Raw genomic sequence first — 26,630 nt, 5'->3', positions numbered from 1 at the left:
TAAGCTACAAACTGGGTTTTTATTTATTTTATAAACACTAAAAATATATTACGCAGGCACATTCTATTTTGTTTCAGTATATATATTAATATGATTTATATATACGAGTGTTATTATTATTAGTTTTAATTTTATTTTATTTTTTTTTAAAATTATATCCTCACCAAGAAGACCTAGAAGACCCATTAATCGACTCTTCAGCTTGTTAGCTTGTTCATTTAATTTTTTAATTAGCTCTACATCGATAGCGTAAATGCGGAACCTCAAGTTCAATTCTCTGCATGAATCCACGAAATGTGTTAGCCGAACATAGGAAGGCTTCAAAATATTTACAAGACAAGACAACAGCACCGAAGAAGAGTACAAAACAATCTAGAGATCGAAGGCCAGGACTTGACATTTTATAATGAATCTATACTAAGCGCTCTATGAAACGAATGTAGATAGAACGAGTCTTTGATTTCAGCAGCTTTGAGCAGGAAGTATGTAAATATTGAATAATTGGACCTTTTGATCGACAATCGATCATTTTTTGAATTTTGGATGCATGCATACACAAATTTTGATATTCAGTTTTCCATAAGGAAGCAATTTTAAGCTTTTACTGTGAACGCAATATCAGTTAGAGTAAACACAGTTGCTGTATCAGCTTTTTGAATATTGTAAGCATGAAATAAAATGTTGAAATGCTCACTAATCTAATACCAAACAAAAGCCGGACGCGGTAACAACATATCAACGCCTATAGGCCCCTTAAAATTTCTCATTTCAGTCTAATCCCTATTCAAAAGTCTATTGTTTCTACTTTGTATTAGTGGGCTTTGCTGCTACTCCGATCCCAATGAAGATGTGAATAAAAAAAAAAAAAATTCGTCTTAAAACATTTAAATTAAACAAAAACTCTACGACATCATCCGAATTCTTAAGTTCAATGGAAGGCGAAAAGACGGAAATGTAGGCATAGGAATTTTTTTTAGAAAAATAGTTTCTAAATTCGACTTTTGTTGTACTCGGGAAGGAACTAAATTTTGTCACTGCATTTAATTGGCATTCTTGTTCGAAAACAAGGTAAGGCGATAGGAGGAGAAGGAAGGAGCAAAGAGAAAGTATTCGAGATTCGGTTTATAATTCTCTTGTCGTTTATTGCAGATGGAAGTCTTTTTATATCGCGAAATGAACAAAAACTACTTATTAATCACAGCAGGACGAATTGCGTGCGCGATTAATAGTATAAATTGTGCCCATCCGGCACCTGAAAGCTTCATTGCGGGAGGAGTTCTATTTTTACACATTATAATATAATCTATTGTGCTTCTTAGTATGCTTTTTTTCTTTTCTGGAAATCTCTATTTATCATGTAAAAGTTAGCAAAAGGTACTAAGCAGCAACTTAAGACAACTAATTACTGAATATGTATGCAACTGGTTTATAAACGATAGTCTTCAATAGGTACATACAAGTGTTATGGACAACTTGCCTAAGCAAATTCATTTTATTCAGGTCTATCACGTTCATATGATAAGCACCATCGACGAATTTACAAGGTAGGAAATGTGTAAGAAATCATTGCATTAACTAATAATAACATAATGAATTAAATTAATAACAAGGCATATTGGATGACGAGAGAAGGTCTACCCCGACGAGAAAGTCTACCTCAAGCGTACCTCGGATGATATTTTTGCTAGTTGAGATCGATTCAAAATTCTTCTGAATTCTTCTTTGGGATGGTTAAATATTCCGTGTGAGGATATATGCATACATAATAGCCGTTCACTGTCGACATTTTTTAAGTTTATTAAATTTCTTTTTTGTTTTTTTTTGTTTCTTATTATAAAAAGCAATTTCGAATTAACTAATTTTCCAAAAATTGGTTTTGCGCATATTTTTTCAACTTTACTAAATTTTTTTTTGTTATATGAGTATATATGTTTGTATGTATGTGTGCCTATGTGTGTATGTGTGTGTGTATGTATGTGTATGTGTGCGTGTGCGTGTGTGTGTGTGTGTGTGTGTTTGGTTTTTAGAGATATATCTACAAATTTGTTAATCAATCTTTTTTTTGTTTTTTAATACTGTTTTAATATATGTATATATACTTTTTTTCTTCTTATTATTTTTTACTTAAAACTATAGGATTTTTTTTGCCATTAAAGTATGTTTTAAGAGTTAATTGTTTCAAAGTATTTGCTAAAATTACATATTATTTGCATATTATATATCCTATAATACATACATATATATACATATATATATATACGTATATATGTATACATACATATACATATGAATATTTTTTATTCATTTATAGGAACGTATAATCTTTGTGTCGTCTGTATTTATATTATTTCAATTTAATTGTAATTTGCTTAGATAGATAGCTGTTCGCTTTCTAGTTTCTCAAAAGCAAATTTTCTTCGTCTATTTGATAGACATTCCAGCTTTAGCTTTGTTTTTTTTTTTTGGTTTGAAATTTTTAGCAAAAAAATATTGGAAAGTGTTCTGAAATTCGTGAAATTTTAAACAAAAAATTCTTTGCGTATGTTTTACATAATCTAAGCGTTGTTCTTGAAATCGGTGAAAAAAGTGTTACACTTATTTGTATATATATTATTTTTATGTTTTAAATAATTCTACATATTTAATTACATAAAAATTCCAAAAATTTTTAAAATAATTTTAAGTCTTCAAAAACTGTTGTATACGAATTTTTTTTATTCAAAGGCATAAATATATTTACACTTGTTCAGAGAATAAATACCACGTCTTGCCTGCAGACACTGCTCGACTTTCATTTACGACGTCGTCCTATAAGAACACGCTTTTTACATCCACTGAAATATCGGCCCCTATCACGATAACATCGTGTGTATAGTTGCTAAAGCTTGACGTAGACATTATTTTCATAACTCAGAGAGTACATAAGCACGTAAGCGTTCAGTTGTTATTAGTTTTCCTTGGGATTATGGGCCAACATTGCGTTATGTCCTGTGTCTGTTTCAACTTATTAAAGTCTTCAGTGTAATCATAGAGTCAAAGGTTGTAGAAAGTCACTTTATATACTTTTGTAATTTGCTTGAAGTTTAAACATCACTTCATCTAACACAACTTATTGAAGTGCCATTCTCGACCGTATTGTATAAAAGTACATCTCATATGGCCCAAGTTGAGCACAGTAGATCTATACGTTCAACCACCATTCTAGACGAATTTTCATTGTAAAATACTAAAAATCACGCCTTGTTGTCGTACAAAACTTTGTTAAGTGTGTGTCTATGATAAAAAACTCGAAATATTGTCTCAACTCATCCAAAACTTTAATGTTTATCAAGCAGGCCAAGACTTTATTTCTGCATTTCGTGTAAAAAAAGAATTTATTTTCAACAGCGTGAAATTATTGTAGCCAAATGTGTCCTAATTTGTAGCTTGAATAACAAAATATATAAATAGATATTAGACAGATGTTGTACAGGAAAAGTTCTGTCTATATCGATTCACAAAATAATTCTGAATTGTTTTTTTATCATGAAAGGTGCACGTAAGGCGTAAAAATTGATACATTTTGTGATAACATCATGTGCATAACTGCCCATTTTCGGGCATTACAGTCATTTCGATAACATTTTGGGTATTCCCTGTGACAAGAAAAAGGATAAGTGCAAGTGGAGAATATGTTACTAATGTCTGCGTCAACGTTTTTTATCGGCCATTGGTTGACACTGCGGCCTATTCGTGTTGAATATTATGCAAATACTCGATAATGATTTGGAAATTAAAAACGAATGAATATCTCCCGTCAGATAAATGAAGGAAATGGGCCGTAAATGCAACGAAATTGGTAATAAATTTTATCACGAAATTATTCTAAGGAACGAATATTACCTATGGCTCAGTAGTATCAGTCCATATATGCGAAAATGTCTCATTTCATCTACCTAACTTGATTTTTGAATGCACTACGCACAGTGGCACATCAAGCGTAACAATCACTGGTGGCTACTACTACTACACATTACGTTTTTTGGTGTGTATTCGAATAAACGGAAAGAACTGTGTATTTCTAATGAGTGGCTTGCTGCATATGGCGCGAATAAATCAAGTGCCGTCGGGGGACCCTTAAGGGACCACATATATACATATATTATTTCAGGTGAGAAGCAAAAGCAAAGTCCATCCACTCATGTGTCCATGTTTATAACTGCTTATCTGTTTACAAGTCGTCTGGCTTCTTCTAATATTGCAAACCTTGAGATGCACAGTTGGAAAAACTCGTTAAGCTAACATATTTTCTAGCAGCAAAAATTGGCGAAATGATTACAATGGGAAAAAAATACCCGCTTCGAAGGTTGCCAGATAAGAAATTCTGTTGCGTTTATATATTTATTAAAATCGTCTAAAGTCTTAAGATGAAAATGATGGCCAACGGTCTATTGACATGTCTACAAATGCCTATAAGAGTTTAATGCGGGTGTTAGCCGTGAAGGCTTAGCTTTTAATTATGATTTAGATGATGACCGGTTGTGCACAAATTAAGGAAAACGTCTTGCATTGCCACGAAAAATTTATGAAAAATGTAGGGAAAGTCAATAGTGTTTATTGGATCTAAATTCAGTTTAATTTAAATCAAAGAGAGTCTTGACTTTATCAAGATTAATGTTTTATCAGAATTCTTTGCCTTATTTTTAGTTACTAGAAATGCATTTAAAAGCTCACTTCACTACCCAGCCCACCCTTACTAGAGCGAAAATATTCTGCTTGTCAGTAATGCGAACCAGATAGAGATCTGTGATGCTGTCAGTCAAAAGGTTTATCTTACTACGAGTTTCGAAAGCCACTTTTGCAATATTCGTAAAAAATCTTGTTTTTGAAAAACGTTTTTGGAAAGTTCGGTATTAATTTAGCTAAAGTTTTCAGTCATATATTTTTTTCTTGATTTCCTTCGAAATGCTTTACTATTTCGCTACACTATGTACACATGCAACATTACACTATACCTGGGAAGCATTTATGTTTAGGAATTTTCTTTTATAATATTTTGGTTTGCGTTTGCGACATCGTTTTCGTATATATATGGAATGTTGTTCATTAAAAAGATTAATATTTATTACCCTAATAACACTAATCGCCCTCACAGTTTCATTTGAAATCGGGACCACCGGCAAATGGTCCACCTGACGAACGCATTGCTTTCATTTTCGCCCATTGTAGGGTATGCTTAATGCGCATATGATTGCGTACCGAATTCGGATGCGCGAAACGTCGGCCGCATTCTATAACCGGACATACGGGACTATCACGCGGGTAATGGCGATCCAAGTGCTGGCGAAACACTCTTTGTTCTAAAGGAGTTTCACACAACGGACAGGGCAGCATGTAATTGCTACTACTGGCTGCAGCAGCAGCAGCGTTGGCTGTGGCTGCTGTAGCCGTAGCAGCAGCTGCTGCCGCGGCTGCGACGGCTGCCGCCGAAGGATTTTGAAATAATTCAGGAAAATCTCGCGAACGGCTAAAGGCTATGGTGCGTGCCATTAACAGATTTGCAGTCAATTGCTGTTGATGAGTAACGGCCGATTGTTGCAATTCATCGAGATATTGTTGCTGCTGCTGCTGTTGTTGTTGTTGTTGTTGATGCTGATGCTTGTGCTCTTGATGCTGTTGTTGATGTTGCTGCTGGTGCTGTTGTTCTTGCCTTTGCCTTTGCATTTGATGCTCATGTTCATTTGCCATTTGTTGCTGTTGTTGTTGCTGATGCTGTTGCTGCTGCTGTTTCTTCAGCAACGTTTGATACAGCGTCGATTCACTGTTTTGACGTGAGGTTTTGACTGTTAACGATATAGCCGAACTCAATGACGACGAGCGGTCATCGTCTATGAAATTTTCATCATCACTATCATGCCACGAACGTGTCGAGCGAGCCGGTGATGAATTAGCCGAACGATTTTTTACATTGTTATTATTTAAACGTGAACTTAACAATTGCTGCTGTTGCTGTTCCTGTTCCTTCGAATTTTTTTCAATTCTCATTAAGACCGTTGATGGTGGTGGCGTGTTGCGACTATTTTCTTTCGTATCGTCAATCTCTTCTTCTTTGATTTCCTCTTTGATTTGCGTTGTCAGATATTTGCCCAAATTTTGCTGTACATCAGCGGCTGTGTTTAGTTTGAGGAAGGTAAGCAAGGATTAAGGAGGATCAAGGCAGAAAAAATTCTCTTTTATACATAATAATTAATATATAAAATTGATATTAATTAAGTTTATGCGGTTTTGCTATTTTTTTTTTTTTTGTTTTGCTTTCTGACTAAAAAAATGCAAGTGTTTGTAAGATAAGAATATATTGAATGCTTTAATGATATCATGTCATGTGATGCATTGCAGTGTAAGAGATGATGCATTGCTTAAATATGATTTTTCATAACATTATGTGAATTTTTGTTGTAATATTTGTAATTGAATATAAGGCTGAGACTACAGAAAGACGAGCATATGAATATATTGAAATTTTGACCTTGATCTTCACTTTTACAGCAACAGCAGCAGGAGCAATACAACTGAATAATTTTAATTATTTCTTATTTTTTTTGGGTAATTAATTCTTTACAAAATTTTTTACCGAGGATTAGGTTTAACGTTGTATATATTTTTAGAGTTTAATTTTTTTATATTTAAAATTTGCTTTTTTTTATATATAAGTTCGTTTTTTTCGTGTTTTTAGTTGAGCCAATTTATCTGCACTGTAGATCATGGTCAAACAATGAGTCTGTATATATATAAATATATATATATATATATATATATATATAGATATATACATAATGTATACTATATTAATAAACATTCATTCGTATTATTTACTAAAACAAAATTAAAACATTGCATTTAAAGAATAAATATTAAATACATTTCAAAAATTATTATTTCATCAGTAAAAAAATCTTGCTATGGCGAAATTTTTTTTCTTCGATTACTAAAAAGGAATTTAACATATATTCTTTTATTTCAATAGTTCTACTTGTGATACAAAAGTTATATTAAGTTTGTGTAAATGTATGCAACACCAGGAAGTAATTGGAGTGAAGCTATTAGAATTTTCTAAATCGCTCTAGGTATATCCGTCCGGCTGCCCGTTTTGTTTTGTGTGTTTCGTGTCATATCCAATGAATTATGTTAATCAAGCCACTAACAAGTCGCATGTGGATTTCACTGCCACCGGATTCGTACTAAAATTTATTCTATGAGTCAACTATATTCAGATAATCTGTTGGAATTGTTCACCAGTCTTACTATCGTTATACTTGCAAAAGTATTTAATAACGTTTGAGGAAAGCTGATCTGATGTACGAAATTAATCGTTTTTTAGAAAGTGACAGATTTCATTGTCGAGTAATTGAGTCAAGTTAGCGAATTTATTTTTCAAAAGATTTATAAGAAGAGAATTTAAAAAATACAAGCAAAAACAACAGCAACTTATTCGACTGTTCATTAGTTGAGGAAATTGGAGCAAGCGCAAGTTGAAGGTCACGTATTTTGCAAATGTTTTCAATTTCCTTTTAAAGAAAAAAGAAATTGTGTTTTGCGTTTTGCTCGAATCCTGTAGTATATCTCTTTTCTATTGGCATTCTACAACATTTTTTCTGCATTTAACAACAACTATAGACCTGATGTGTGCATTAAAATCTCTTTCATGTCAAGGAAATTAATGATAAGAAAAATGTATGCGAGCTTAACCATTATCACAAATATGTGACACAATCGAACTTTTGCAAAATACTCTAAATACACATGTGTAAAATTTATTCCAGTTGATGTCATAGAATCGCGAAGTAAATTTTGGGCTGGGATGACTGTTTTCCCTAAGACACGGGTTAACCTAACACTTTTTTATATCTATTATTAGGTTATGTTGAAACTGTTCAATGAATTATGATTATCTTTTTTTTTGGTCCGAATAAAGAATTTATTTGCGATATTTTACTGCACTATAAGGCGAACATCATTTATTTTTTAAATAAATTATATTACAAGTAATATTAATATAAGATATATATATATATATATATATAGTACAACTTCCAAAAGATATTGGAAAGTAAAAAGTAGCACCTCATGGATTAGTCTGTAAGTTCAGCTTTTGTACATAGAACGAGTTAAATGCTAAAATCTTCATTAAATTAAATATTCAGACAACTAAAATATCATTGGGTCAGATTAATTTAACTTTATCCTCTTTAGGTATAATTTCATCTCTGTTTGGTTTAATTCATCTACTTAGTACTTCTTATTTTGAGTTTGAGTATTGCGTGTTTATTAAGTAATGTTTTTCCAACAATGAAAAAAAACACAGAAATATGGAAGGAATTTAAATTAAATTTAATACTTAACAAAATTTTTCGGGCGAAAGCCATTTTTTCTTTTACTTATTATATCATTTAGTGGGTAAATCCTCCAGAGGGGCAGAGGTGAATAAAAATCGTTTTCTTGATTATTCCCGCTAGCCAATATTATAGGCCTTCTGTCGTACATTTTATAAAAAAGTTAATTCACATGAAGAAGTGAAGAAATAATATGGAGACATTGTAACCCGTTTTTAGTCATAAGAGGAAAGAATATGTATTCTCGTCATAGTTTTTGTGACTTTGTTGGTAAGACAAAAAAAGAAGAATTCTTTGTGACTTGTGAGGTGTCCGCGTTGTCGGTTAGAGTGTGTGAAACGAGAGTTAAAATGGAAAAAGGAGGTGTGGTCACTTTTGCAGTACTTCAACTGACTTACTTTGTGCGTGATCTGAACTGAATAGCAACGACGATCGAGTTCGAATAGAGGTGTAAAGTCGAAACAGGTTGCGCTTCCCCTTCCTTCTATATCTTCAACGCTTTTCGAATAACTTCGTGCATAAAAAGACATTGTATGTGTAGTAATTCGTAATATAAAGCCCGTAAAGGAGATCTGGCAAGTAATAGTCCGATAGAAAAAACTTATGTTAAGCTAACTGATCGACGGCTGGTCAACATGGAATCTCGATATTAATTACTGTTAAAAAGAAAACCGATACTCTGCAGAAGAAAAGACATTCCATTTTCCATAGTAATTCTTATTATATAGCCTTCGACAGAGTGATAACATAGACAATATGTGTAGCTTTCAGGAAACAGTGCAAGTGGAGTAGATAAATTACTAGTAGAGCCGATAGCCTGTGTTGCTAGTGCTCAATGTCTTTTTTTTAGTCTAAGAATTCAATTCATTGGTCTAAAATTAAAATAATAATAATAATAATAATAAATTACTAGTAAAACTAGTGGAATTTATTTCAAAGAAGTTGGAAATGATCGTTGAAATAAATGATATTCTGGATGTTATGATAGGGACATTAAAAGTAAGGTTGCCACAAGCTTGCTATGTAGGACCAAAACAATCGGACCAGGCCGCTAAGATATATCCAGATCACCGCGTTTATAAAATTTTTCCCGGTCACATAAAATTTTCAATCGTTACATTGTATTAAGGCCTAAGATAGGCATAACTTCACTTATTTAATTCAGTTAATTGCCGTTCTATATACTTATTTTGTTTTACTAGATTAAAATTTATAGCAAACTGGCCTTAGATATGTAGAACAGTCCGAAAGATCTTACTGAAAAGAAGCCTAAACACTCCCAGCAGCTACTTTGAAGTTCGCAACTTACGAGCAACGAGGATTCACTCATTTCTCTCTGGATTAATGTCAACTATAACGTAATCTTTCTTACTTATGCGGGCCTAGCCTACTGGAAAATATTGTGCAGTAAAAAAAAAGAAAACAAAAAGTTGAGCAAACAGATGGAATAAAAGTAGTAGGACATATATAATATAAAAGTAAGACTTTAATCGTTAACAAGTATCGGATGGGCTTGGTCGATTTTTTGGCCGTAGAATATACAACTATTTTTCGCTTTTAGAAACAGCCGCTTTCTCGCTTTATGTTATGCTTTGGGTTGCTTGCAGCAACTTGCAGATGCAAGCAGATACATGTTCGTTCTTGCAACCATAATTTGAGCTATCACAGATATAACGCAGATTCTATAGCAGGCAGACGGACACATTGGCAAACTTTCAAACGGACAGTTGAGCAAGCTTATATCGAGGTACAGAAGGTTTCTTTCTGTCGGTCTGTTCTTACTTTTATTATGAAAAAATATTATGGAATAGCGGAATACCGCTAATATAAATACAAAATCCGTCTATATAGCTTTAGGTTATTTCTTCTCCTTGTAATGCACTAAAGCCTTGACAGAAGCAGATACAGCGTACTTTCATTTATCTTAACAAGCAAAGAGATAGATGGTCTTGAACAACAGCAGCAGAAACATTGTTCAAAAAATTTCGAAAAAATCAAAATTCTGAGAAAAATTAGCCGATGATGAATAGTTTCGGAATTAATAAAATTATATTGAGTTCTGAGTCAAAAGAAAGAAAAAAGAAGGAGCATTTTTCCTTGTGGCTTGATTTTACTTATTTCACATGAATTAAAAAACATATAAAATAAAAAAATTATATAAAAATAAAACTGAATTAAAAATGTAAAGAATTAAAAAAATACATACATTTTAAAACTTAATCAGTTAAAAAGTGAAGTTGATTAAAACAATACACACGACCACTAAAAACTTTAACAATTATTATTATTATAATTAAAAGTAGCTAAAATACATCATAGCTCAAAATTTGATTATTTAAAAACTAAAAACCAAACTAAAGATTTAAAAAATTTGATAAATTAAATAAAAACAAATAAAAAAAGGGATGTTTTTCTGGGAAACACTAGGGCAACAGTTTGAGAGTGCAGCCAAGGTCACTTATGGATACCATTGTTAGCTTGCTGCGATCAATCGACATGGAGCTTTAACCACAAATAAACAGCTCAGTTTTTTATTCTATTTTTTTACATATATATGCACAACATTTTTTTTACCTCACATAAAGTATGGTTTAAAAACAGGGAAAATTATACTCTTCTATTAAGAATAAAAATGCGATGGAGTGCTCGTGGTAAATGTGTTCAATGGATGATAGAGGATGTGAAAATGGCATAAGAGACATGCTGGTGTATGGGCTTTTTAACGGGGATAGGAGAAATGAAGGACTGACAATACGGATGTTGACGTAAAGCATAAACGCAATAAATTAATGGACATTTATATGCGTCTGTTCATAATTGGTCAACTGGGTGAGTGAGACGAAAATGAAAATTAGACATTCCCACCCCTTGACATGATATATGGGGCACTCTGATCAAAAGCGTACATACTCAACAGGGCTTATAAAGCGCTCCTCTCATCTTTCGGTGGCATATTTAAAAAAGCGCTTTCTCACACAATCCTGTTGAACTGTACTTTGTAGAGAACAACTTACTTTTTTTAAAAACAGTTCGTCTTTAAAAAAAAAAAAATGTAAGCACCCATGAAGATATTGTTTGTATATTTTCGTTCCAATTCAAACTTTTCAATCAATAAGTCAGAATGTAATAAATTTGTATCATATACGCGGATATAAAGCCTGTCCCGTTTGTATATGCAATAATAAATCTTCATATAATTTTAATTTAATAGTACGTATACGTCATGTTACCATCAAAAGCATTAATAATGCCTATGTATTCACAATGCAAAGAGAATTTTTCTTTTTGATATAACATAAATAATATTGACTTTAGAATAGTTAATGAGCGATATGCTCCCAATGCACACACATCAAGGCAAATTTTAGTTATCTTGTTGTTTTTTTACTTCTTTTTTTATTATGTATGGGAAGTGATATATCAGACTTGAAGACCACAAGCAATTGAAACTATTTTTAATCCCCTTTGGAGGAACATCGATCAAGTTTCTTTTTATTTCAATGAAAAGTAAGTTACGTATATATGTGGTGCCTTCAAACCAACTGATTGTATAAAATTGTGCATAAATGCGTTTCATTGATTATTGAAATGCATGTTTCTTGTCTTTTGTTCCGTTAAATAATTTTACACAAAAAGATTTTCAGCTCTGCTTTGCACGCTAAACAAATTTGCATATGATATGCTATCGCAGACAAAGATAGAGAGAGAGAGAGAGAGAGAGAGAGAGAGAGAGAGAGAGAGAGAAGGGCAACTAATCTAATATTAAAAATATATAAACAAAATCCTAAATAAGGATATTGTGTGTAAATAACTGGAAACGATTACTTTTATAGTATATGCGTAGAGTGTACGTGTGTGTGTGTGTGTGTGTATGTATGTGGATGGATGAGCGTATTTATTTCTCTAACAATCAATAATGAAGTAAAATGTGCATAATTAATTAAATATAAAATTCATCTGTGCAATCTGAGTGAATAATATAAAAATTTTGCACTCAAGAAGAAAAAAATTGTTGTCTGTCGAATATACGTGGACGAATGAATTTTATATGTTATATGAAAAATTGATAAAAGAAAAACAAAAATATATTTTTCAGCATGACAGGTATCCTTTCGAGCATAAAAGGGTTCATAAAAATATACGCACATACACTCTCTCCCATGCACAGCATCATAATGCTTACAAAAATAACTTTAAGAATTTATATAAATTTTATCAAATATTTATTATTTAAAATGCATTGTATGCATCTATCAATCACTGACCCGGTGTATATATATATATATATATATATCTATATATACTTGTGGATATGAAGAAAATTGAAATATGACAGAAATCTTTTATATTGGATTAAGGTTGAAGATAAACAATATTCATAAGAAAAACGGGACGGAGCGATGCATTCAGGGTAAGTAAAGAAAGAATATCAATTTGTTACTGCATTTTAAAAAAGTGTGTTAATTGAAGTGTAAAAATTAAATTAGTTTTTGAAGCAAATAAACGCACATATACATGCTCGCAATAACGACTATTATTTATTTATATGAGATGACCAATCATATATATATATATACATATATAAACTATGTGTATATATATATAAACTATGTGTACATATATATAAACTATATATGTACCTTCATAAATATCTACATATATATATATATACATATATATAAGTAACACATCACTCAATAAGTTCATAGTATGACAAAGTATTCACGAACGCACTTGATTTTATTCAGTGATATTTTGTGGTGTGTATACGTCTAAGCAACCACAACTTTCGGACTTTTATTAAAGAAAGAGTATGATGTATGATATAGGATTAGTCTTTTCCGTCTCTTCGTCTCTTCAAACTTGGTATGCGTCTCCTTAGTTAAAGTAGTTATATCGGTTTTGCGAACGATTATCATTCTCCCTATAGTCCACTTAAAAATCTAGAATATGCAAATCTTTTTGAAAGTGGAAAATAGCGATGCTATTATCAATTTATCACAAGATTTAAGAGCTAATTTTGATAGTTGGCAAAAGAATTTATCCCGTTTATTTAATTAGTAGGCCTCTAACTAAAACTATTATTTTATGGCTTTCGATCCATCCGTGCGGACGTTATTAGAGTTCTGGCATTCGAAATAGTCAAGAGTGGAAACTCCTCTGAAAAAACAAAAGATTTCATTATTTTATTGATAAAATGCAAGCCCGTAGTTTTGTCAGAGTAAAAATGCTTCAGGCTGTTAAATATATTTGCTTATAACCAGAAGAGTTGTCTTAGCCTCGAAGCAACTATTAACTAAAGATGAGAAATAAAAAGAAGTACATAGTTTAATTCTCATATGGAAACGAGTCCAGTAGATTTTCCAGCTAACGTAGTTTCGAAGTAGCGAAACGGCGGAGATTTATCTAAAATTTTTTCTTCAGTAATGAAAAAGATATTTTTAAACCAATTACTGGCTTGCTCGATAACTAATTTGTTAAAATTTAGACTTCCGAAAAAATACAGCGTATGGTAGACATATATATGTAAAATTTTTACTTGAATTATAAAAAAGATATTTTTCAGTCAATCAAGTGCTTCATTAACGCCTGAATATCGATAGTTTTTTCGAATTGCTTGTTAAGGCCCGAGCTGATACTAACTTTGATCTGCTTATGAAAGCGTATAGGTTATGCAAGATTCGCTCTAAGTTTCTATTATTTATTATTTAAACTTTTTATATATACATGTATATATAGTATTTTAATCTAAATTTATAAACTGTTGCCAAGGTTCCATAATTGTTTTTCACACTGAGTGAATATCTTATACGTTCGTTTGGTTGGAGTGAGTGTTCATTTCATTTCATTGATTAGAAATTCTTAGTAATTTGATTAGAAATATTTATAAATAATATCCCTTCATAAACATATGTATATACATATGTCTACATACTCACGTATGCATATATATACACATATAGTTATGTGAACATATTTAAGTGTATTAAGCATAAATATAAAACATATTTATATTGCACTCCTTATTTTTTGTGTTTGTCATGATTTTGTTTGTATCGTTGTGGTTGTTCTTGTTGTTATTATTATTATTATTGTTATTGTTATTATTGTTCTCATTTTTATTATTATTTGGTTTTCATTGCACGCACATAGGGATACATATGTGTTTGTATGCGCTATCAAATTGTTATTTATTTGAAAGGATAATTTGAATTTATATCAGTTTTGCGTTACTTTTCAATATATTTATAGTCCTTTATTTCTTTCTTTTCACTCATTTCTTTCTCCTTTTGTTTTTTTTTTTTTTTTTGCTATTCTTCTTCTTCTTCCTGTTGTTGTTGTTATTGTTGTTGTTTTTTACTATTTAAATAATAATCAGATATCTGTCTGAGCTTAATGCATTAAATGCACGCGATATTTATGTCTTTTTTCCCTTTGTAAATAAATACGAAGAACACAAAACTGATATAAAATATCATTGATTTGTTATAGAACAATTTGGCACCATTATTTACACCCTTTTCCTATGGTGTTATTGCTTGTTGTTGTTTTCAGCTATATAATATAAAATTTCTTTATTTTATCAAAAAAAAGAAAAAAAAAAAAAAGATGAAAAACCTGTGAATGATTAGATTACTACTAAACACACCCATCAAATAGATAATAAATTATACTTGGATATATTAATTTTTTTTTTTTTTTTTTTCACCACTCGTGAACAGTGAAGTATACCTGCTTAGAACCTAACTGTAATAATGCCTTTTTTGAAATGAATCAATGCAAACAGCTTATCTTAGCTAACCCTTGAAATATCCTTCCGACTTAAGTTATCGTAGACAATTCCTTAACGTATCTTTTTTGGCCTAAGTAAGTTCAGGTTGTAATGAGTGTTGCAACTATAATTTAATAAATTCTTTAACCTTAGGCTAGATGATATGTTTAAACAAGTTATGCCCGGAAGAGTAATGGAATCTTAGAATGCATCTTGCGAAGACCATAAAGTCAAATTTACCGATCTTTCCATCGCTGTATCACGACGAAACTAATGCAAAGATGGCATTAGCCTTTAAATGCTGTTTGCGTATCTCAACAAACAAAAAAAAAAAAAAAAATAGAAAAACGAAGAAATTAACAAAAGTCGATTTGTCATTATTGCGTTTGTTCGAGCCGGGCTGTTTCTGCGTTTCCTTACTTACGCACTTCGCCAAAGCGCTAAGGCTGTAATAAATCACTGCTTAAAGTAGTACATTTCGTTGCCTCAATAGAGAGGGTAATGCTTGCGAATTTTTCCTCATCATTTTTTTTTTATCGTTTCAAGGGATAATACCCCTTTATCAACATAAAAAAGCGACTTTTTGACAATTTTGTTTTTGGATTGAGCGAACAGTTGCACTCAGGAAGTCAGGGAGACTATTACTCATATATTTAAGTTTAGAAAGAAAAAAAAAAATTAATTCGGAAAAATATTAAACACAGCACACACTCTCGCTAGGTAAGGATCAATTTAAGTCGCACGCAGCGTACCTAGTCCAAATTGAAATTAACAAAAAGCAAAGGAACCATTTAAGGCACATTCTTATATATAGGGAATCACGTAAGGGTTTTTGGATTATGTGGATGTTTGTGCGATTGGAAAGTGTTTGAAGGATAAAGTTAAATTTTCGAACGAAGAAAGGACTCGTTTTTATTACTAAAAAGAAGATGCCTAGATTAACTTATCGAAAATTTTCGACTTATTTCAAAAATATCGTAAAAAATTTGAATAAAAAAAGTGAAAGTTCAAATTGTTTGAGTTATGCTGTGTATCGATTTTAAAAATTTTGTTTCAAGATAATCGCGTTTAAAGTTTTGACATGTATTATAGACCTTTATTTTTATCATTATCATTAGTTTGCGGTGCGTGCATCATACAAATCTTCTTTCACGTTCTTTTCATTTATTTTCATTTTCTTCCTACGACAATTTTATGTTCAAAAGTATCTCTTTTGGTGCTTCTCTCACAGGAACAATTACAAGTTTGACACTTTATGAAAAAAATGACAAGACAATGTCTAGTTTTATGGCCGTATCTGTAGCGAAACTTTAAACACTTCCTCCCAAACTTTTCATATCTCGGTAAAGCCATTGATCTTGGGAGTCGTTCGCAGTCTCATATCTATACAAAGGCCACCTTAATGAAGCTCTACTAACCCGTTTTCTTGGAAATAGTTTTAAATGAAGATAAATATATTCCAAAGATATCCATTAGTATATTAGAGGCGCTAGAAATATTTAGGCATTAAGCTTCAAATTTCCAGCAGACATTCACTTGACAGAGGTATCCTTGTCGTAGAATCTGAAAAACATCTCGAAATTTTCAAAGAAAAAATATTTTTCAGTTAATGAACTTTTTCTGCACATACTCCAGAAGGCGTCTTAAGCTTCTTTGAAACCAATAAAAATTATAATTCTTCCTCTCTCTTAATGATCCCTTAAATACCGTGATTCAAAAATCGACTATGCTACTTAACGTAGCTTAACTGTAGCTTAAAATCTTAATAGCGTTGTTTTCCAAATTAGTTTTTTCCAGCCCCCATCCATCCAGCCCTTTCAATTCTTAAGCAGTCGATTAGCTGCGATAGCTGCAGCTTAATAAAAGCACTTTCTACGAAAAGGTGGGGAAGTGTTTTTATTGATTTTATAACTGATGTTTAATAGAAAATTTTGATTGAAAATCCCATTCTCAAAATTCTTTCAGATATTTTACAATTTTTTAATTTTGTGGCTAAAGTTGTCACGCAAAAAATGTTTCCTTTTTTCATTACAGGAGATGTTGTGCCGGCATTTTGTTTTTAAAAAATTCATTAAAAGGTTTCTTGTTTCTAAATCTACATATATATATACGAACACTACATACGTGAAAGATTGTAGAAGTAGCTTTACTTGGGTCTTCTGATTTTTCCTTTCGAGTATAAACTAACAGCTGGGAACGATGGATGGATGTATGGAAATAGTTTTTTAAACATTTATCATGAATTCAAAAGAACGTCAGGCTTACTTACGTTGCCTAACGACGTATATAAATCATGGCCTCACTGCATTAGCATTCATTTACAAACCGAACTTTCCCGCTGTGATCTGGTATCGTTATTAAATAAAATTTTAATTTTATAAAAAAATTATTTTATTACAGCAGCCTCATGTCAATTTTTAACTATCTTATGTTCGTTTCATAGGTTAGTCGTCTCTCTTTCATTTTATCAATTAATCATTTATTCAATAAGTGATTCTCTACAGAAATTTTTCATTAACATACTTATCCGATATTTACTTATCATGTGCGAATGGATTTTATGGAATTTTAATTAAAAATTGAAAAAACAATAACTGAATATCCGCCTTAAACTCTTATCAATGGTGTTTTTGTAAGATTTTTGTAAATTGTAGCAAATTGTTGAAATCAGATCAGAATGTAAGATTTTTGTTATAGTAAGGTTTGCTTGAGTAGTTTTATGACTTGAAAATTATACACCATATAAACGTATTTTGTAGTTTTATTATGCTTAAAAAGAAAGAAAATAAAAAAAAAAAAAAAAAATAGCAAGACAAATAAAGAGGATAAGACAGGAAAATTATAAGTTTCATTTTATGATTCTTCGTACTTGACAAAATCGCAAACATAAAAAACTTGATATAAAATCCGAAGAATTTGTAATAAAAATTAATAAAAACACTTTTGAAATGTTTATGAGCGTAATAAAATTATAAAATAAAATTATCAATAAAAATTTAAACTTTTGTATAAACAAAAACAAAGGAAATATGATGAAAAGAAAAGGAAAATTTAAATGTAAGAAATTATTTTAAGTAACACTTTAATAGTTAGTAGGTGGGTAGGGTTAACTGACATCATTGAAATCGAAAAAGGTGATTGCCTCGCTTATAAACTTAAATGGAAATTTTACGTGAGAGCAAGGCGTATGAGTCACATTAACTAAGTGACTTTAATTCATCATCCGTCCATCACCGAAGAATGTGAATAACAACATCATAACTGTCTATATATATGTCCGTCTGTCTTCCTATGCAATATCCGTCCCGGTCGCAGGAATGAAGCCAACGTCTTGAAATCTGACAAAAATATTAGCTGATGCTACAATCCGCTGCGGTTTACCTTAATTCTTGGCACACCTTTCTCGTGGGAACTCTGCATTGTAATTTAGATAGGGTTACTTACACGGGCTATGATCTATACGCAATTTTGTAGTTTTGCCGAATATTGAAATTGATGTGTCGTGAGCAGAAATAATGATAAGAGAGAACTGTGGCATCATATAAGTAATTAATTGAATCAAGCTAGACGTAAGTATATTTATTGGACAGCTAGCACGACTAGAATTTAAGTGTTTTCTTTCTTGTTATTGAATTGTCGAATAAAATATTATCATTTTTTCTTTCTTTGTCATCATTGCTCACTGCTCTACAAATTATAAAAGATAAAGGTTTGAAATTTACTTTACTTTACACATTTACTTTATGCAAAACTCTACTATTTATGTGCAAAAATTAAAAAAAACCGACAAAGCCCACATAAATGTACAAGTAATTCAATTATCTTTTTCTTTCATTTTTATGAGGTTTTGTGCGTGAATAGATAAATGCCGCGTAGAAACTCGAAATTTGTGTACGCTTTGTATACGCATACCGCATTATTAAAGGCGACGACATCAAAATCAGTCACGGGATATCCCCTATCTGTGCAAGACGGTGACGTTGACGAAAGCAATGAGGAAAGACAAAGAGATAGGAGCGTGCCTGTCGCACAGGTGTGTAGGATGTCTGCTCAATCGGTGTCAGGAAACTTTTACTGACTGGGCACTCAGTGCAGCTACGAGGATAGTAAACTCTACTGCACTTGGGATTTGAATATAAATGGAAATGGAATGACTATTACGAACTACGAACCATTTCTTATTAATTACAGCTACCGGAAACTGGAAACGTAGTTACAAGGCGCGGGCAGCACGTTTGAAACAAGATTCTGAGGATTTTCTTTTTTTCTTTTTATTTCTTTTACCGCTTCACTCCACGTTTTACATAAACACTTACATTTACTATCCTTAATATATGATATAAGATCATTATCTATAAATGCATAAAAGGGTTAGTACAGACAGCCTATATAATAAGGCCAGTATCACGCACCTTAAACTATTAGCTTTAGTCACTTGGAAATAAAAATGTTTTGTAACAATAAATGCAAACTTGAAACCTTGTAAATTGTATGAAAATAACTTCACCCCTTTTATGACTAAAAAGGATTGTTTTATCGCCTCTGATTTATTAAAACGTTAGCTCAACAATCTTTATTATTGTTATTAGCGCTGGTCAATATTCTTGGCAAGGGTAAACATTGCTTTATCCTCATAATGAAAAATAGTGATATAATAATTTCATCGAGACGTTTGTGGCCCCCATGACGACAGTTTAACATATAACATCCTTATGTCGGAATATCTCGTGGACGCCAAGCGATTACAAATTTATAGTACAATAATAAAATAATTAAATATAGCGAATATATACTTCAATATATATGAAAGTCGTTCATTGGTGGTGGTGAGTGACTTTACAATCTAAATAGAAGTTAGTTTTCGAATGGAGTCAAAATGTATATTTATATTTGAGCTAAATCAATTTTATGTGATATGTAAGAGGGAGTATCCAAGATTCGGTTTAAAACGTATTTTGCTTTTTTTAATCGTTTCCTTTAAGATTTCAGTTTTTCTATTGGCGTAAAAATGTTAATGTTATACTATCGTCTGCATATAATCTAATATCTACTCTATTATCCTTTACATCCTTCAAATATCAGTTAAGGGTTTTCTGACATGCAATTCTAAAAACAATTATTATAAGCAGTAAGCAAATTTCTACACCTTGTTCTTCTTTTTCCATATACAATAAAATTAAAAGTTAAAAAATTGAGTTTAGAATAGAGCAGAGTAAGGTATGACATGACGACATTGCATTAAAGTATTATTTATTATACAACACCTTAAGAAATTTTGTTAATAGCTTTTAAGTTAATTATTATTACATTTTTAGGTCTAAAGATTTTTTACATTCATTAAATACTTATATACAACTTATAAAAATATTTTCGGTTGATATATCTTTGTAGCATAGATATGTGTACGGAGGGAGACTACGCACAAATCCGCACAACACGAGCATAACTAAATTCTAGGAGATCCTTGATACAAATTCAAAAATTGGAAAGAACTGCAGGCAACACCAACTCAGGCGCATAAGGTTTTACTTAGGAATTTTCTAAGAAAAGAAGGTAGAGTTGAATAAGTATTGAGCTTTGGCAAGAAGATGAAAGTAGGTTTGTAATGTATACGAGCAAAAATTGCTATACAACGCTACCTGCCAGTTAAGAATATATAAAATATTTACTAAGAGAATTTCCCTTAGACGAAGTGAAATTACTCATCATTAGATGGCGCCACAAACTGAACAACAAAGCTATTCGTAGAAAAAAGAAGAAGAAAAGTGTAAATAGTCTTCTTTTGCTTGCTAAAGCCTTTTCTATTGTTTATTTAATAGAATTTAAAATTCGATTGTAAAACATTTCAGGCGAACTGCGGCCATTGGTAGTGTGAACCGAGCAAAACACTTTGAAATAATAAATAGCACTTAAAGTTTATATTATGTCACAAATTGTAAATGTTTATTATCACATTTAAAAACTTATCTATAGTAACAAGAGATATTTTCATGTTTTAAGGTCTGTAGCGGGATTAATTGCTTAATCAGACGAAGCCGATAGGCTTATTGGATAATTTACGAACGATCTCCCGTACCTCCTAGCTTGCAAAGTAACCCACTTCCGATTCCGTGACTGAGATATCAGATATGCCGGTTCCCCTCTAAACAAGGCGGGACATATTTGCATCTCTAATTATTTAATGCTCAGGCGGCGAGTAATGCTTGGAAGACCGCACTTAGCATTCAAGCATCACCCGCTGTTTTCATCGAAGTATCCACAACGCTATCACCTTCGCTTAGTTTCTCCGTAAGGTTCTTGTTAAGCCACAGGTGGCATTGTTTAATCGAGCAAATCCGACCTCATAGGTCCAATAATTTAGTCGGTAATGCCTAATGAATTATCCGCATTACGCGGGTCATATCGCCCTAACAAGAGAATAGCAAATCATAATTTATAAAAAATGCACAAGCTTTTATTTGCTTAAGAAAATCATTGCGACAAGAATAGAATACCGTCGAGATTCTGCTATCGACATTCTATGTTTCTTGTTTAATAAGATAACTCGGAAGAAAAGAAGATGCGGATATAACTAAGCGAAAGAACTCATACACAACGTCTGGCAAGCGAGAGAAGCTGAAATACAACGTGAATAACCGATAAGTATTGTAAGGAAGGGAATAAATAAAATGTAATGTTCGTGGTAGTTATTCAACGCATGAGTAAATTTTCCATAACAGAACGTTGGGTATTGAGTGTCGAATAGAAAGATTAACACTTATCTTCACAAAAGCGTTGAATCAGTGACGCTCTTAATCTGGTTTACTACTAAGAAAATACCAAAAATGAAAAATTTCCCCTTCTCGAAATGTAAGGATAACTAATTGTTAAAAATATTGTGGACCATATTTGGTCGTAGCTATAGCCAGTGCTCAACCGGTCAAGGTGTAACACCTATCGATCGAGGTACCCACCACCAGGCTGCGACCACTCCCTGTGTCTCCCTCTCATCCTTGCTTCCTTCTTACAGGCATCGCGTTACACGTAAAGGGTTCACCCTATGAATAATTGCTCATATTAAAAGCTAAAAAAGGGAAGATTATGATTTCCAACAAAGATTCCTTGAAAAAGAAATAATCGTCTAAAAAGCATATGAAAAATTCACATACAATGTTTATGAAGCTGTAAAGATGCAGCTTGCGGAATAACATTGCAAGTAAAATGAATTTAACGGAAGATAAAATTGAATAAATCGACGAGTTGCCCAAGAGGCAAATATCAAACTGAAGAGTTGTAAAAGGACGCATTAAAATTTCTTTTTTATTTATAGATTGGTTACCGAAGATAACAACCATCGGGAAAACCTTACATAAATACAACAAAAAACTCGTGAACTGAATGCAATTTTTTTCTGATGACAAGGTTTTCGCCAAATCCGATTAACAAATGCAAAATGGATGTACGTTAGCAAAAGCTTTTTAATAAGGCATTGTGTTGGGGAAGGTTCTTAACGGTCTGCTTATAATTCAGCACTGGCTGAATCTGTTCGGTTTTAGAAAAATTAGCACAGCCCTACAACACAACTTACGGAACCAAGGCATAGAAAATATCTGCCTATTTGTTTACTCCCGTTCGTTTGTGAACCTGGCTGTTCGTTCGCCCAGATGTTCGTTTATCTATCCATTTATTTGTAGGTTCCCATGCTCATTCAATTCTCGTATCAACATGTCGGCATACCTATCGTTTAGTACTTCTGCTTACTTCGCTTCCGTCTAGGCTTTAATGTATCTGTCAGCATGTTCACCCGCTTCTTCACTTGTTTCTAGATTATCTCTTTTAAATTTCATCTCTAAAAATCTCTCTTTTTTTTTATAATAAATTTATTGGTGACCATCTCTGACGCAATCGTCATGCCTACATCGTATAATGAAGCTAATGAATTGTTGAGAAAGCAGCGAAAAAAATCCGACAAAATAACAAAAACTTCAACTTTCATTGCACAATATTTCATCATAATGCGTTTTTTTTTTTTTTTTTTTTTTCATTGCAAAATGGCGTCAGTTTGGTCTACAACGAAAACTTATCACATTTATGCCATAAGACGTCTGATAAAAAATTTGGTAAATAAAATAAATGGCCTAAGTAACTAAAAAAAAAAAAAAAAACGATAATGTATTACATATATGAGCCAGGTTAGTACTATAGATAGATATGTAGCCGTCTTTCTTCCTTTCATTTCATTTCGTTTGAAAATTCAAAATAAATAATAAATAAATCGGGGTGAATCAAATACAAATGAATGGCACTTACTCACGTACTAGTCTTTTTTAATATAACAAAATTTTCGCTTTCAATTTTAAATCAAAAAAATAAAAAAAGAAAAAAAAAACAAGAGAACAATATATAAACAAACCTGCAAAGCCAAAGATGTTATACAAAACTAAGAAAACTGATTATATTAGTGTACTGTACTGGTGTATAAAACAACCGTTTACAAACTCATAGGAGAAAAAAAAGTATAAAGTTTGTTTACAAACTTTAAATAATATAATAACAACAACAATAGTAAAATTTTACTGTAAAAAAAAAAAGTTAAAAGGCTCCCGTGTTTTTTTGTTTTTTTTTTTCTTTTCCCTCAATTCTTAACATTGACACACTCTGCATATGTGCAGGGGAGGAGTTGAACTATATAGAGAAAGGAAACAGCAGCGGCTCTTTAGCAAACATGTGGAATTCTTGTGACACACACAAATACAATATAAAAAAAAAGTTTATATTGGTAAAAGTTTATAAGTTTGGGGTCAGTTAGACTCTGCCTTTCTTCTTTTTTTTTTTTGTTTTTGTTTCGAGAATAATGCTTTATTTCTTTTGAATTTCTTTCCTTCTCTTTTGGTTTTCTTACTCCTTCTCCGATAAGATTATACAACACATTGTGGCTTCTGGGTGAACATTCAGTTTTCTTATACTTAAATCATATGTATATTTTGTACGTATTTGTATATGCGGTGATGCAAGGTATTTTTTTTTTTTTATCAAATAAATGTAGGGTAGTTTTTGCAAAAACGTGACTTAACTTTACTAGAGTACATATATACATTTGCACTTACATAGTTAAGTGTTTGCTTATATGTATATACACATAATAATCAAACACACGCACATATATGTATGCATATGTATGTATAAGTATTTATTTTCTATCTGGAAAAGATAGATTGTGTTTTCATATATAAATTGACATGTGCCGAATTGTTTTAGCTTTAACCTTTCAGGTTTTATTTCATTCAAATCAATAGAAATAAGAGATACGATACGATAGGAAAGAGGGTACCAGTTTAGACCATCGATAGGGAAGGAAAGAATTATTTGTTGATTTTATAAAATCTCACATAGCTTAAGAAATTATTGCTTTAAGATTTATCTTATAACTAAAAGGGAGGGCCCAAAGTCGGTTGAGGAGTCTACTAGGGATTTTAATTTAATTTAAATGAATAAGAAATCCTTTAGGATATTTAGAAAAAATATGTTATTTCTACTTAAAAGAGGAGAATTCCTATAGAGAGAAAGTCGCACTCTTCACTTTAAGGTTTTGTTTCTTCATATGGCAAGAGAAAAAATCTTTGGAGATATAGCCCGATGAAAAGCTTCCCATCTACATCTTGCATTTTCGCAAAAATATAATAATTTTAGTATTAATAAAGAAAAAATCTCTGCATATATCGGCAAACAGCCAAAACATTAACTAGGAATAAATAAGTTCAGAGCAAATATGGAAAGGTCTCATCTCAAACTTCCGTAAAGACTTTTCTTTTCAGGCAAATATTGTGCATGTGTTTACTAGCTACCATCTTTTTTCATGAATTCTCACTTATGCGTACAAGAAAGTTTGAGATTCTGTCACAAAACATTTACATCTTTTTCTGCATTTGTTTTGTGCTGTCTGTCCGCCCGCAATGTCTTTTCGGTAATCTGTATGCGTGCCTGCTATGCCATCTATGCGCTTTTCTCTCCCATTGGTGGTATATTAATGTACTAAATGGTCGGTCCATTCATCTGCTATTTAGTTGTATGTTCGCTCGCTGCCAAGTCTATTCGGGCAATTACTACTACTATTACACCTGTCACCTGAGTATTTGTAGTTAGTTTGGTTGATTTACTGGATTGTTTGCATACCTTTGCGTTCTTCTGTCGGCCTCTCTTTCTTCCTATCTGGTCGTTTGTTGGCAGGCTCCGTGGTTCGTCATATATTCCACCACCAATGCTCAATCAAGCTTTCAGCAGTCTGTTCCTGTTTCCTCTTCTTTCTTCAAACATCTCGTCTGTCTCACAATGTGCTAGCAGTCCCCTGTTTTTTAAATGCCTTTGTAAACACATGTGTAAACATGCGCCAGTTCATTTATCCGCTATTACATCCACATCGATCACCAGCTGGATCAACTGGGTTTTTCTTTCTTTATGTGTTCATCAGCACATCTGTCTACAAGCAAATGTTTAGCTGTCTAGCTCTAACTCATTTGTCTACCTACCTGCCTACTATTTATCCGTAAATTTAAAACTATCGGTCCACCTCATCGTTTATCATTTCCCTTACCTTGTACGTCTCATTGTTTAGACAGATTCATGTAAATTTAAAAAGCTTAAAGACTGTCCTGATAGTTTTTTTTAGCGAAAGCGGGGAAAACGAAGGGAATTCGTACACGTTTACCATATATGTAAATGTAAGGAATTTATTTCAATGAGTTTGAACAATACTTTTTTTTTAGTTTTCTAAACAATTATCATAGTAGCTTTTAATGAGAGCCTTAAGAGGCTAAAATAAATGGAAAAAGTACATAAAAATAAAAATGTTTACTAACTACCTGAGAGAGAGAAAGAGTCTTACGTGAAGCAAACTTTGAAAATAAACACCTAAACAGAGCTCAATCATATGCTTGTTTAGTTAGTTGCGAAAATATAAGTATCCACAACATACATACATAAAATAATATACGCTTATGTGTAATATATATATATATATGTGTAATAGAATATTTATATTTATATAAAGAGAAGAGAAAACTTACAACTCAAACCGAGTTTTATAAGCAATTTTTTATACAACAAAGTTAACTTTTTACCACACGCACTTAGGCATACAACGACACTATGTGAAAACCAATCACAACAACAATAGTGAAGAAAGGAAGAAATAAATCGTTTGTGTACAACTAAGCCAAATCGGTTAGTTACAAAATAATCCCTTATCACCGTTACAGTAATAATATCGAGTACCGCTAACACCTTCAAAAACCCAACTCATTCGAAAATCTAAATTCTTCGAAAATCCATTCCAATCAGCCTACATTCGTGTGTATCTACAAACATACACATATACCCACTATATAGACCTGTATGTATATAGATATACTTATGTAATTGTTTAAAATAATTTTTTATATTTATCTCATCTCATCTCTCTCTCTTTCTCTCTCTCTCTCTCTCTCTCTCTCTCTCTCTCTCTCTCTCTCTCT

General features: G+C 31.9%; 1 protein-coding gene across 8 annotated transcripts in view; it reads right to left on the bottom strand.

Annotated features, from left to right (window-relative positions):
- Positions 1 to 26,630, bottom strand: part of LOC119633789 (protein abrupt) — a 136,727-nt gene that overhangs the window by 4,304 nt on the left and 105,793 nt on the right. Inside the window, exon 8 of one of the 8 annotated variants that reach the window (XM_038027535.1) lies at positions 4,574 to 6,149. The exons of the other annotated variants lie outside the window; for them this stretch is intronic. Within the exon in view, the coding sequence (XP_037883463.1) occupies positions 5,137 to 6,149 (1,013 nt within the window). The 3' untranslated portion in view covers positions 4,574 to 5,136. Of the gene's footprint in view, positions 1 to 4,573; positions 6,150 to 26,630 lie in introns of those variants that run through there. 8 annotated transcript variants of the gene reach the window in all.

This window comes from Glossina fuscipes, unplaced genomic scaffold, assembly GCF_014805625.2.
Source record: "Glossina fuscipes isolate IAEA_lab_2018 unplaced genomic scaffold, Yale_Gfus_2 2, whole genome shotgun sequence".
NCBI classification, from domain to species: domain Eukaryota; kingdom Metazoa; phylum Arthropoda; class Insecta; order Diptera; family Glossinidae; genus Glossina; species Glossina fuscipes.
The sequence above is the reverse complement of the archived record's forward strand: the minus strand, read 5'-3'. Positions and strand labels throughout refer to the sequence as shown.